Consider the following 15,057-nt stretch of genomic DNA (forward strand, 5'->3'; position numbering starts at 1 on the left):
TAAAGGGGCATTTTTAGGGTTCAGGGTCAGTTTTCAGTTTTTGGGTAAAGGGGTATTTTTAGGGTTCAGGGTCAGTTTTGGGTTTTTTGGGTAAAGGGGTATTTTTAGGGTTCAGGGTCAACAAATAAGATTGTAAAAAATTATTTGTATTATTTTCATTTATTATTTAATTATTATAATTTAATTTAAGTATTTTTAAGTATATTTTAGTAATTAAAATTTAATATTAATTTAATTTAACACTGTTTTTAATAAAGTCGATATTTTTTACATCTATATTATTGTTAACGATATTTTGTACTCAATATTTTTGTACTTACCTGTTTGTAGATACAAACTCGATATTTTGACTGTCGATATTTTGTCCACGATATTTTGGCAAGTCGATATTTTGTCCCTCGATATTATTTCAGTGATCCTTAGGCAATATAGGCTTACCTGGTCAAAGATAGCCTTATCTCCTTTCGTTTGGGGGGCTGTGTAGGAAGGTGGATATCTGACTATATGGTTACCTCAACTTTTTGCCTAGTGTTTAGCTGGTTTTTGATTTAGTTGGCCTGGGATCCTGCCATTCAGGGCCCCAGGCTATCTGCTCTCTCTGTAAAATGGACTCCATGTACTTTTGGGCATAGGTGCATCCAAGGCCTACCAGGGGCTGCAGCATGTATTATGCCATCCCTGGCTGGCCATCCAAACTGACACCACAGGCTGAACACTCAGCTTGGGCAGGGTGGTGTAATCACCCCTTGCTTAGATATAGTATTCCTATATCTACCCTTATATATAGGCACATATATACCTATAAGTCACTCCTATGACAGGCCTTGACAATCCTGAAGGCAGGGTGCTTGGTTTTATGTGAGATGGTGCTCTAGCATGAGCTTTGCCTGTCTGCAGCTTTCGGAACCATGTCCTTATAGCTATTCTATGATATAGCCATACCATATACTCTTAAGTGCATTATAATCCTCGCGGTTAATGCTAACTTTGGATTGGCTTCATCAAAACATGTTGTGTAGGGTGTCGAACACTTTGGAATACTACCCCCCCCCCCGCGAGTCCTGGCGGCGGGGTACCATTCCACCCTTCTAGAGGGAGAAGACATGTAGTTACTGCTTTACCCGGTTAAAGTTAAACAGAGCCTCAGCATCACAAAGTGGATGCTGCTGCCACAGACACGAGTCTGACCTCCTGCTGCTGGACGAAACTCCGGCAGGGGAGGCCTGAACAATAGGTTTCCTGTCAAGGGAGGTGCTGGCACCTCCCCAGACAGCCTGTAGTGGATTGGGGCAGGGTGGGTTCAATGGAAACTGCTGTTTACAGACACTGTCTGGGGCACACAAGGTGCTCCATGCATAGCCCGGTTCAAACCAGTTGCTGGGGCACTCCAGCCCCAGCTCTGGCGCGAAACTGGACAAAGAGAAAGGGGTGTAACCACCCCCTTCTCAGGTTCCACCCATAGGAGGGACCTAGCAGGTAATCCAGCCCCTTAGATTAGTATAAAGTTAGGAGCTGTGTCTAGAGACATTAGATTATCCTGTAAGAAACTCTGAAACGAACTCTTGGATCTTCAACGTTCCATTTCGACTGGAAGACTGAAGACATATCCCTTGTGGTCAAGGAGTGACCACCCTGTGCAAACAGGCACCAACAGTAACTTTCCGGTTTGCTTTGTCGATGCTCCCACCAGAACCCGAAGACTTAGCAACGCAGCCTCTGGACTTCCAGACTTCTCTGACTCCGACCCACATCCACAGCAAAGCTGAGACCCGTGGCGGACACAAGAGACGTGGACCAGATCTCCTGCAGTACCTGCTTTTTGCTAACTGTGCAGCATCTGAGGCGTCCTCGAAGTTGTGCATTGGGGATTGAGAAGCCCCAACCCCGAGCAGTAAGTGCACTGAAGCTCAGCCCTCCACACTCCTCTAGTGACGCGTGGGGCCTGCTCCTGCATTTCTCCTCGACGAGTCTTTGCGGTTGCTAGCCTGTTAGCTAGTGGCCCTCCTGAAGACATCCTTTTGAAACAACGATGCTTGCCTGGTTGCTCTGGGCTTGCTACTGCTTTCCTGTAAAGGGGAAGCTTCTCAGACCTTGATGGTCTGAACAAGAAGCCGATCTTCCTTTCCTGCGTGGATTGCCTTTGCCAAGGCTTGCTGACTCCGATCAGGAAGCCGACACCGCCAATAGCTAGATCCTTCGTGGGACAGTCCGTATCCAGCTCCTGGTCGTCGTCGACACCTCCTGATCCACGTGGCTGCAGAGACAAGCTTCACATCTTCACCTGATTGCATCTCGACATCGCCTGGTTCCTTCCTGGTCACTGGCTAGTGACCCAGATTCTGTCCCCTCTGCTTTCAGGTTCTTCACTGCTCTGATCCACCCGGACATCTTCCTCCTGGTCGCCTGCAGCATCTTGTTGCAGCTCTCCATAGGATTCGACGACGAAACCCGAAACGAAAGAACTCCTATGCACCCGGCTTCCCTGGGTGAGGTAACGGTGCTCCCGTGGGTAACAACTATCCAAGTGTCCTAGTTTAACTGGGTTTTCCCGTAGTCGATCCGGAAGTGTCCGGAATCAACTACTTTGTAACTTTTACGTTCCCATTGAAAGTCTATGGTAACTCGCGTGTGTGTTTAGACACTGCACACGCATCCTGTGGGACTCCTACTTTCTAACCTTTGGTGGTTCAGTGTAGCCCCAGCGATTTCCTAGGCCCTAGGCCTACTCACCTTTCCTGAAGTGGTTCTCATACCACTTACTTAGTATATGGTTTGTGAGGCCCCTAGGGCAGAATTGTATTTGTGCAACTTATAGTATGCTTATTGAATAACTTGTGCTGTATCTCGAACTCTGACCTCATAAAGAGTGCAGAGGGGTTGTGTTAGTTATAAATACATATATATTTGATATATACCTTGTGTGGTGTGCTTTCATTTGTTAGTCAAGGGATTATAATTGGTAAAACAATTGGCTTCACTTGCTCTCTGAAGTATTAGCCTAAGACTGCTTTGTCCATGCTACCACTAGGATAGCTGGTCTATAAGGTTGACTTTACAACCATCACCATAAGGGTTGTTTGGACTGATACAGGGTGCCCACTAGAATAGTGGACATCATATATCAGGCCAACTTCTCACAACATGCTTCTGGGTCCCGCGGGATTTACCGCTTTGGTCAGGGTGTGGTCAACACTGCTGCAGGCCGCTTCACCTTGGCCGAACATGGAATGCACCACCAAAACCCCACCGGTGTACAGGTAAATCGTGGATTCCAGCTCCACACGGATCAAACCAGCGCCATCTCACGATCGCTGTGTCTGACTGTGCACGACCTCCGCGCTTTGCTCGTGGGTGGAGCTGCTGCTGCTATGGGTGCACTGAGAGCCGCTCCTTGAGGTAGCCTCCGGGCTCTGGGGGCTTTGTGGGTGCTACCTTGTCGCCAATGTGGTGGCAGGGCCTGGCCACTAGTGCACCCTCGCTGCACTGCAACCGCACCTGCTGACACAATGAACCACACCTTGGATTGTCACATGGGCAAAGACCATGTGCAGTCAAACCACCTTTTATTGATAACCTCCAGCCAGAGGATGCGGTGAAATAACATCCGGGTTAAGAGCCACCATTATAAAGCCTGGGGGCCTCATTTATGAGCCCTTGCGTCACTTTTACGCCGCCGGTGCGTCACTTTTTGTGACGCACCAGTGGCGTAAAAAATGCGCCTTGTTGCGTCATATTTACAAAGTGACGCATCTAGGTAGATGCGTCACTTTGTAAACCCCTGCGCCACATTATACCTGCGCCAGGTATAATGTATGCAAGGGGGCGTATTGACGCAAGGAAGGGCCATAGAAGTGACACAGTGAAATCTATGAGATTTCACTGCGTCACTTTTAGGACACCGTTGCGTCAAAATCCGGCGCCTGCCTCACAGCAGGCGTAAGACTGACACACGCCCTTTCACATGGGGCTTGCCCCATGTGAAAGGACGCATTGCTGGAGTTGCGTCACTTTTGTGACACACTCCAGCAATATCTCACTTTTGCGCTTACAGATACGTCAGAAATACTGAAGTATCTGTAACTCCTTGCGACATGATGCGTCATACATTAAATATGACGCATCAGGAATGTCGCAAGGAGTCCGCACTGAAAAGTGACTCATCATTGCTTTCACGCAGCGGTGCGTCATTTCTCATAAATGAGGAACCTTACTGCACTGGCCTCAGCGTGTACACGTGCTGTCTATGTTCACCTACTTTTTCACTTTTTATATAGCGCGGACTTTACCCAAAGGTGGCAGAGCACTTTACAATAGAACCAAGTAGGTTACATAAAGAGAATTACACACTAACAAGTAACAAATACAATCAGGCTTAGGCTAATTAAAAAGATAAAGATAAAATAAGAGGTGCATGATTTAGGTTAATACAGGCATAGGAGGCATATTTACAGCTACCTAACATATTTTGTTTAAGTCACGGAGACACTCGCTTTCTATGTTCACCACCCTTGTGAGTGTGTGTTGGGAGGGGAAGTGTCCCTTTCTCAGCGTGCACAGACACTCACTGTCTCCCGAAGGCCGAGGCCCACTCAGTGAAGGTCGGAGGACAAGAGGCCTCAGAGACAGTGCCAGCGTCGGGGCTCCGTGAGAAGATCTCGCCTCCCGATAAGGGGTGACGCCGATAGCTCGTGTGATCTGAGGCGCCTGACAGCAAGGACATCAGCGTTATCTGTCGGTCACCGGATTTCCTGCGAGTCAGCGGCGTCCGGCTCCTTACCCTGAAGGTATTGATTTTAATTAGTCTTATCTCTGCCGAGCACGGGCCGTTTAATCCACAGCCCCTTCGGCTTCGTGTGATGGACAGACTACTGTAAAGGGGCTGCAGCGACGCCGCGGGTCGAAGCCACCACAGGGTGGCACAGATTAAAAGAAACATTGCCAACTATTGGGTGTCATGGTCTTTGTGTAATGAGGGGCTGCCGTCAAGCGCTTCCCAGTGAGCTGACGTTCGCTTAACTGACAGCATCATCACCACAGGTGACACCAATGGAAACTCTGGCAGTCTCAGCAGAGAAGCCATAGAATGAATGGGCATAGCGCGAGACCGGATCTCAAGACTGAACTCGGCCAAGGATAGATGAGCATAGGACTGCTTTAGGCCTGGCTTTAACCAAGACCTTTTCCTTTTCACTTGACTAAATTTACATGTATGATATCATTTTTCTGGCTGTTAGTCCGCCCCGTCTATTCCCTGATTTACTGTTTTGTCATTCACATTTTCCTTCAGCCCGCTACAGCATAATACAGCATGGGGCACCTAATTTACTATGCTTGAGGCATTCTGCTCTTTCACATGGGGTTCCTCCACATGCAAAGCAGTTCCCGTCAGTGCCAGTAACTACCATGGCAAAGTGTGCTTTTGTAGGACAATTTTTTCTTTTTTTCTTTTAGCTCCTGATTTTTTATGTTGTAGGGACCAAGCAGCTTCCCCCATAATAAAGTTTGGAAAAACCCTGAAAAAACAAGACATACTTAAAAAAAAGCGAAACGCCTGGCAGCCAAAACCAGACCTATTGGCTTTGCCAATGTTTTTTTAATCATGTTGCTGTGTAACCCTCTTAAAACCTTGGACCATCATAGGGAGCTTTCTAATGTATCTTCTGTGTCAGTCACATTAGGTATATTTTGGTGAGTTCTGAGCTCTTTGAGAAGTAAATACATTCCAGTGAGTTCCCAAAAAGTACCACAATACAGCGCTTGGAAACCATAGAACCCAGGAGAAAATATGTGAGAAGTAACCTGAAAACCAAGCACAGGCTCAGTCAGTAGGGGCCAGTTGAAGAGGTTTGTTCCCTTCTCGTAAATCTTTTGAAAGTCCCGTCCCTGGATAGAACCTTTTTTTACTCAATACCTTATGTGTATGACAAATATTGTCCTCTGGCTGCCTGTGCTGAAACTCGCTTGTGTGATGGAGGCCTGGGCCCCTGATGCCAGTGCAGTCCCTGTCCCGTGTGATGGAGGCCTGGGCCCCTGATGCCAGTGTAGTCCCTGTCCCGGTGATGGAGGCTTGCACCGCTGCTGCCAGTGCTGCAATTGTTCTGTGTGTGAGAGAAGCTTGCACCTCTGCTGTCAGAGCTGTACTGTCCTGTGTGTGATGGAAGCGTGCACCACTGCTGCACCTGTCCTGTATGTAAGGGAGACTTGCACTGCTACTGTCTGTGCTCTTCTTGTTTTGAGAGTGAGTGAAGCTTGCACCCCTGCTGCCTACGCTCTCCCTGCTGTGAGAGTGAGCAGGGCCGCACTGGGAACCCAAAGCAGCCCTGGCAATTTCGTTTGACTGGGGAGGGCAAGCCTGAATCACTGCTGCTTAACAAAACCAGCCCCAGAAGTGCTGCTTTTGTTACTAAGGGCCGATACTGCAATATCGCTGCAAAACTGGGCCCGATAACAAAACCGGCCCCCACCGCTCCAAAACCAGTCCCCACCCTTCCAGACTCCCGGGCAAATGCCCAATGCCCGCTACGGCCAGTCCAGCCCCGAGAGTGAGTTTTGCACCACTGCTGCCTGCACTGCACCTGTTTTGTGGCTAACACACAAGTTACTACTTGTGTAACTATATTATCTGTAAGAGACATTAGTTAGTGATAGATTCCTTAGCTTAGAATATCCCCAGGCGTCAGAATGGATCCGGAAAGATTTGCTAGCAGTACCCCTGCGCGTCAGTTGGTGGCGTCCTGCGGCTCTGCGTCCGTCGCTGGCGTAGTAAGCGTCGAGATGATGTCACGGAGACTACTTAGGTGCCACCCATGCACGCTGACGTCAGTTCTGTACACAACTTTCTGTGCCAGGAACGCAGAGCCATGCAAGAAACTGACCACTGGTGCCAAGAAACTAGGGCCCTGAAAGGGGATGACCTTAACCCTAGAAATCAGTTTGCAGGATGAGGAGGACGGGTGGGTTGTAAGGAATATATCACTAACTAATGTCTTACAGATATATCGTTACACAAGTAGTAACTTGTGCATCTGAAAGAGACACATTAGTGATCGATTCCTTACCTTAGAATAGATGCCCCAGCAATACCAACCCCGGTGATGGGTCTGCGAACAAGATTTCACCAGAAAGTCACGGAGGACAGAACAGCCAAAGAAGCTGTCTCTCCGAACTTGACTGTCAAGGCAGTAATGCTTGGTAAACAGGTGCAACGAGGCCCACGTAGCTGCCTGACAAATATCCTGCAAGGGAACGCCGTGTTCCAAGGCAGTAGTGGCTGCCATTGCCCTGGTAGAATGGGCATGCAGCCCCACAGGAGGCTCCTTCTTAGCCAACGCGTAATACGCTTTGATGTGCAGAACAACCCACCGAGAGATGGTTCGTTTGTGCACAGCCCAACCTTTTGTGGCACCCACATAGCCAACAAAAGCTGGTCATCCACCCGGAACTGTTGTGTGCGCTTCAGATAAAACGAAAGCACACGTTTTGGGTCCAGATGGTGGAGCCTTTTTTCCTCTTTGAAGGATGCGGAGGCAGAAAGAAGGTGGGCAAAAAGGAGGTGGAGGCTGGTCAGGTTCGGGTGGAGGACCGTCCCCTGCTGCTGCGACAGAAGATCCTCCCGAAGAGGCAGTCGGATCGGGGGATCGATTGCCATGCTGAGTAGCTTGGGATACCAGTATCTTCGTGCCCAATCCGGAGCCACAAGGATGACTTGGGCCTGGTCGCGCCGAATCTTCTTCAGCACTCTGGGCAGAAGTGGTATAGTCGGAAAGGCGCACAATAGACCACAACTCCACTCGCGACGAAAAGTGTCGCAGAGCGAGTGCCGCCTTGGAAATTCCAACACGCAGAACTGATGACATTGCTCATTTTCTTCGGTGGCGAGTAGATCTAACCAAGGCTCTCCCCACTGAAGAAAGAGACTTTGCATCACGTCCAAGTTCAGTTGCCAATCATGATCCAGTAAGCACCGGCGGATGAGTTCGTCCGCCCTGGCGTTCAGAGAACGTGCCAGGTGTTGAACCACCAAGGTAATGCCTCGATGTTCCAGCCATGCCCAGAGGCGCAGAGCCTCCTGACATAGGGTCCAGGACCCCACCCCGCCCTGTTTGTTGCAACACCACATGGCGGTGGTATTGTTCGTGAACACCTGCACTACACTTTCCCGGACAGAGGGAAGGAATGCCTTCAGTGCAAGTCGGATCGCCCGAAGCTCCAAAAGGTTGATATGGAGTCTGGACTCCGCCGGAGACCAGAGGCCTCTGATGTCCGCCTCTCCCAAGTGGCCTCCCCATCCCAGGAGGGACGCATCCGTCACCACTGTGTGCTCTGGTTGGGAAAGGGAGAGGGACCTGCCATTGACCAAATCGCGATTGTGAGCCACCACTGCAATTGTCGTGCAGTGCCCTCCGAGATCTGGGCATGATCGGACAGGTTGCCCTGATGCTGAGCAACTTCAGGTCCCACTGCGATGCCCGCATATGCCATCTGGCATGTGTCACCAGCAGGATGCAGGAGGCCATCAGGCCCAGAAGCCGGAGGGTCATCCTGACTGAAACCCGGGACAGAGGCTGAAAGATCGGAATCATAGCCTGAATATCCCGGACTCGTTCGGGAGGATAAACCTGAAACAACGTCGAATCCAGAACCGCTGCGATGAAGGGGAGCTTCTGAGAGGGACTCAGGTGTAACTTCGGCATGTTGATGGAGAACACCAGCAAATGCAGGAGGTCAGCCGTAGCCTGAAGGTGGTTGACGACTGCCTGGAGCGAGCCCGCCTTCAACAACCGGTCATCCAGGTAAGGGAAGACTGACACCCCTGACCTGCGCAGGTGAGCTGCGACCACCGCCATCACCTTTGTGAACAGCCGAGGGGCGCTGGAAAGGCTGAAGGGGAGCACAGCAAACTGAAAATGCTCCTGGCCTACCGTGAACCGCAGGTAATGCTGGTGGCCCGGCAGGACGGGGATGTGAAAATATGCGTCCTACAAGTCCAACACTGCCATCTAATCTCAAGGGTCGAGGGCAGCCAGGATCTGAGCCAGTCAGCATTTTGAATTTCTCCTTCCGGAGGAAGCGTTTGACGTTCCGGAGGTCCAAGATGGGCGCAGGTCCCCCTTGTCCTTCTTGGGGACCAAAAAGTAGTGGTAATAGCAACCACTCCCTACTTCTGGCCCGGAAACGCACTTGATGCCCCCTTGGCCAAGAGGGCCGTGACTTCCTGCTGGAGAAGCACCAAGTGATCCCCCGACATGCGGTGTCACTGAGGTGGCATGGCTGGAGGGAAGGACGGAAAGGGAAGGAAGTAGCCCCGTGGATGATCTGCAACGCCCACTTGTCCGATGTGATATCTCGCCAGTGGGGGAGATGGTGGCGGATCCTGCCACCCACCTGCGAGGGGTGCTCCACAAAGCTGAGATTAGGAAGGTTTGGAGGTAGAAGCAGCGGGCGGAGGTGGACTGACCCCCACGCTGATTTCCAGACCCGCCGCTGAGGCTGGTTCTGCACAGGCTTGCTGGAGGAACGTGTCTGGGCGCCCTTGCCGTGGCCAAGAAAGGAACAAAAACCAGGAGTGGCCGGACCCGGCGCAGAAAGACCTAAGGAGTTGGCCGTGGCCCGCGAGTCCTTAAAACGCTCCAGTGCACTGTCGGCCTTATCGCCAAACAGGCGAGTGCCATCAAAGGGCATGTCCATGAGCCAGTTCTGGACATCGGGTGAGAACCCAGTATAACGCAGCCAGGCGTGGCGACGCAGCACCACAGTCGTAGAAATCACCCTGCCCAACGAGTCAGCGATGTCCAAACCACACATCTTTACCCTCAGCAACCGCTTGGGAAAAAACAAGCCTGAACCTCCTCAGACACTGTGGCAACACCTGAGCAATGGTATCCCACACTGCGTGGGAATAGCGGCCTAATAAGCAGGCGGTGTTCACCGACCGCAGCAAGCTGGCCGAAGAGAACAACCGCTAACCAAACTGTTCCAGCTTCTTAGAGTCCTTATCCGGCGAAGCCGTGGGGAAGGCACTCTGCGACATCGAGGCTTGGATGACCAGGCTCTCAGGAGTTGGATGAGTGGTGAGAAAGGCGGGGTCACCAGGCGCCGGGCAGTGACGCCTGGCGACATTCTTATCCACAGGGGTCCCGTGGCCGGCCGTGACCAAGTGCCCAACAAGACGTCGGCGAGGGCGTCATTGAAGGGAAGCAGCGGCTCCGACGAAGTAGACGCCATTTGGAGCACCTCAGTGAGGAGGTTAGTTTTGAGGGTCACCGTAGGAAGGTCGAGGTTGAGGAACTCCGCAGCCCTACAGAGCACCATCATATAGGAAGCGCCCTCCTCCATCGTAGGCGGAGAAGAGGCAAACCCCGGGTCAGAAGAAACATCGAGGCTGCCTGCGTCCTCCAGATCGTCCACCCAATCCTGCTCGGAGTCACGCTGAAGGGCAAGAGGGTCCTCGGACCCCTCCCAATCATCCTCCATCTCCGTTGCAGGAGGAACCGGCTGCGGCGGCAGAGCCGGAGCCGAGAAGGGACATACGCCGTCGGAAACAGCGCCGTGAATGGCGCCGGCCATGGTTGTGCCGGCGCCGTGTCGCAAAGCGGATCCCAGGCGGGAAAAAAATGGTCCTGGAACCGGGGCAAGGGTGGAACGAATGGCACCCACTACGGCGGCGGCGCCGGAATCACAGCGCCGGACCCCCTGGTGCCAGGGCCAGAGCCAACGGCGTAGGATCCTGTGGCGTCGAAGTTGTATCCACCAGCAGGCCAACAGGATCTGGGCACGGGACCGCGGGGCCCGAATGCGTGCCGGCGGGAGCCCGAAGCCTAAAAAGGCGGTCCATGGTGGCAAGAAACTCTTGCACCTGTTCGGGAGTCGCTGACGGACCCGGGAAAGATGGGTAGGCCGCGGGACTCCCAGGCTCCAAGGGAGCCGCAGGGGCAGAACCCCTGTCCGCCTCATCCGCATCCGAGGACCGACGGAGGGACGTCGGAGAGCGAACACGCTTCTTTCAATTCTTTTTATGTCGTCGCTTACCGGAATCCGAAGGCGAAGACTTGGAGCCCGAGGAGTGACGACTGCGGCCCCGGGAGCGGTCCCGGGACCCAGAGCGGCGTCGGGGCAAGTGACGGGCCTCCAGCAGTTTCCTGCGGCGCTACCTCAAGGCCTTCGGACCATAGCTTGACAGTCCCGGCAGTCCCGGGAGTCGTGGTCGGTCTTCAGGCAGTAGAGGCAAACATCAGGGGGGGGCGACATATTGCAACAGTAGGCCCCACAGGACTTAAAACCAAGCATCTCTACGTGCACCAGGAGAAAAAAGGGGGAGACAAAAGTCTCAAAAGTGTAGTCAAAAAGTGACTAAGGTACGTGCTCTATCCGGATCTGCGTTTACTGACGCGGAAAAAGAAAGAACTGACGTCAGCGCGCATGGGTGGCGCTTAAGTAGTCACTGTGACGTCATCTTGGCGCTTACGACGCCAGTGACTGACATGGAGCTTCAGGAGGCCACCTACAGATGCGCGGGGGTACCGCTAGCAAAACTTTCCGGATCCAGTCTGACGCCTGGGGATATTCTAAGGTAAGGAATCTACCACTAATGTGACTCTGTCAGATAGAAGCGTATTCCTGCTGTATGTACTGCAGTTGGCCTGTGCATGAAGGAAGCTTGCACTACTTATTCTGTGATAGATTGAAGGTTGCTTTGATGGTCCTGTATTGCACCTTTTCTGTGAGTGAAGCTTGCACTGCTGATGCCTGAGCTGTACCTATTTTGTGCACGAGAAGATAGCATTTCTGCTGAACATATCTTACCTGTCCCACAAAAAGTATTCTGCCTCTTACCCACAAAACCTCAGTGTATTCAAGTAAATTAAAGACCTCGTGCTTAAACAGTCACATGACTGGGATGTCCTTTACACCCCACAGGAGAACGCCAGGATCAACCAAGTCTTATTAGATCTGGAGAGGAGAAAAAATGTAAGTACAGAGTGCTGGCGACAGGAGAGGCATGTGTGGGGGAGGGGAGAGGGGAGAGAGCTTGGATGTTGTAGTTTTCTTTTTTTTAACATTGAACTAATAAACCACCCTTGAAATGTTATGTAGATGAACAGAGTGAAATGGTTTTTGACATTCGTGTCACTGAATCACTTTTGGTATCCAGGGACCCTCCCACCTAAGCAATTTCCATGATTTGAACCTCAAAACAATACATACAAATACGGAAATAAGGATACGTCACACAGCGTCTGTGCGATGCAAACAGGGAAAAGAATACGACTACTAAAAGTTATGTTTAGAAAATGACTGGTGTACTGTAGCATCTACCTGTTTGCCCCTCTTCGCATGCTTTAAGGTCCAGGACTTAATAATATGGAAGGATCAGTCTTTAACGCTTGTGCTAAAAAGTAAGGCAGGTGTTTGTGATGATGCCACCAAAGCACGTTTGCATCTATATTTTACTACTAAAATGAGGTTGATGTCTCAGAATCTTCTCCCCACAGGATCCTGCCTTCCTGGAGAAGAAGGACCGCTGCGACTACCTGAAGGCGAAGCTATCACACATCAAGAGGCAGATCCAGGGCTACGACCAGGCATCAATCAAGGGATCAGTGTACTTCTGAGCCAGCTACACCCGGCCTGCAACTTTTTTGTTTTTTTGTTTTATATACTGCGAACTTGACCCAAAGGCATAAGAGTGCTTTACATGAGCGCCAGTTGCATTAAAGACGGACACATTCATTTTGTTAGGCACAGGGAGATTACGTGATTTGCCCAGAAACACAGGATGTTAAGCGTCCCTGCCAACACTCAACCCCGGTTCCCCAGCATTGAAGTTGACTGCTCTAGCCGTTAGGTCACATGGGGTTGTTGGTGTGGACGAACTTACAACAGCTACTCCAGGTGTATGACTGGACATTAACCCCTTCCAGGCTCATTACGAGCTGGGCTCGTCATGAAGTAGCCTCCTGCCAGGCTGATGACGAGCCCAGCTCGTCATGAACAATGGGATTTTGAAAATTCCAGCATAGGAGGAAAATATCACTAGCAGCGATGGTGTTAAACTAGGGTCATAGTCATTTTGAGCCACTACAACAGGAATATTTCTGTTTTCAAACAAGAAACCAGTGTACTTCTGAGTCGGGCATACCAGTTCTATGACTGGACACCAAACAAGGTGTTGATGTACCTCTGAGCTGGATACACCAGGTGTAGCACTTGATAACAAACAAGGGGTTGGTGTACTTCTCAGCCAGCTTCACCAGGTCTAACTTGAGCCTCAAATGAGGAGTTACAGTGCACTTCTCAGCTGGTTACACCAGGTCTGCACCTGAATACCAAATATCGGGTTGGTGTAGCTGTGAGCTGGGTACACAATGTATGCAACTGGAAACCAAACAAGCGACTGGTGTATCTGTGAGCCGGGTGCACCAGATCTACCACAAGACATCAATCAAGGGATTGTGTACTTTTGAGCTGGCTACAGCAGGCCTATGATTGGACTTCAACCAAGGGGTCACTGTAGTTCTTAGCCGGCCACACTGGGACTTCTGTTGGACATCAAAAAGTGGTTAGTGTACTTCTGAGCCAACTACACCAGGACTAAGCCTGGGATGCCAAGCAATAGTCATTGTAATTCTGATCTGGCTACACCTGCACTTCCACTGGACACCAAATACTGGGCTGGAGTACTTCTGAGAAGTTACACCAGGACTACTTCCGCACATCAAGCAACAGTCTGGTGTACGTCTGAGAAGGTTACTGTAAAAATGTGGGTTTCCATACCAGTATCGATGCCCGGATGGCCGGCGCAAGACGCCTCTTAGTTTCCATTCTGAATAGTTACCAAATAAAGAGACGGGCGCTGGAGGTAGGGACACAAGAACAGGGTTTATTTCTCATGAGGAGAGCCTGTCATTTCAGACACGAAACAAGGTGTCATCGGGAGGTGCTCTAACAAGTGAGCTGAGAGATCGTCTTTTATACCTTACAGAACACTTTAGCATTACAATCATGACATTGTGCAACACGGAAAAGACATCCCCATAATCCTCGTGTCAATCCTACCCCACATATGTTCACAATAGGGACCCTTGACCTGCTGATAAGAGGGGAGGGTAATCATGCAGCTGAGTGTTCCGCCAACTTTTAGGATGTGTGCGCCTGATCATAGCCCAGGGGGTGGGGTGGCCAGGATCAATAGTGGGTCCTTTGAAGAGGGGTGATTCCATACAATAAGCAGTAAACAGTATCTCCTGGCTTAGGAGATGACCTCAGACATGTGTGGACAGTCAATCGCGGAGGGAGGGTTTACTAACAGAGGGGTTATTCATGAAAGGAGAGGAGGCGCTGGTCAGGCGCGGCCGTGACTCCCAAGGACAGGGTCTTGCAGAGGAAGAAGGTTTATGACTTGCCCGTGTGAGGAGAAGGGAGGGGGAGCCAGGGTGGACACAGGGACAGAGTCGCATAGAGAGGGAGAGATCTTATGACCCGTACATGAGAGAGTGGGGGCAGTCGGGTGCAGCTGGGGAGGGCTATGTCAGTTAAGGCGAAGGATGCCTCTTCAAGAGGGAATGGGGGGTCTGCGTGGGTCAAGCAGGAGGGTTGCCTTTCAGGGCAGGGTCGCGCAGAGGGAGAGGGTTTCATAATCCCTGCATGTGAGAGAGAGGGAGGGGGGTCCAGATACACGCAGAAGGGAAGCCGGTGATTCTAATGAGCAGGAAAAAGGGCCAGGGTGCCTAAAATGGTTGTCATGTACATATGGGTGCGGGCTTTTACTGACAGAGTGATGCGGTCAATATTTCACGGTATTCATGGTGCTTACAGGGAGAGGAGCGGGAAAAATGGAATAATGAACACTGTTTATGTACATTAATTTCTCTAATTTCAACAGTCGCCCCTTTTTACATGACAGAGTTCATTATTGTAATTGATGGGGGTACAAAAGTACACAGGCGTAGTTGAACAATTAGCATTTGTCAATATTAACATTTGGTATATAATCATGAACAGTTGACATGATGGGCAGAATGCAGCACAGAGAAAATTGCATTTGTCGAGTTCCCAACA

The 15,057-nt window shown here is 50.8% G+C and overlaps 1 protein-coding gene across 1 annotated transcript in view; it reads left to right on the forward strand.

The window, feature by feature from the left end:
* The window catches only part of OCEL1 (occludin/ELL domain containing 1), a 106,763-nt gene extending 93,843 nt beyond the window's left edge, over positions 1-12,920 (forward strand). The window contains exons 5-6 of the mRNA XM_086946806.1: positions 11,917-11,967; positions 12,492-12,920. Of these exons, the coding sequence (XP_086802932.1) occupies positions 11,917-11,967; positions 12,492-12,611 (171 nt within the window). The 3' untranslated portion in view covers positions 12,612-12,920. The remainder of the gene's footprint in view (positions 1-11,916; positions 11,968-12,491) is intronic.
* Positions 12,921-15,057: the final 2,137 nt, after the last annotated feature.

The sequence above is a fragment of the Lissotriton vulgaris genome, chromosome 12 (genome assembly GCF_964263255.1).
Source record: "Lissotriton vulgaris chromosome 12, aLisVul1.2, whole genome shotgun sequence".
Lineage (NCBI taxonomy): Eukaryota > Metazoa > Chordata > Amphibia > Caudata > Salamandridae > Lissotriton > Lissotriton vulgaris.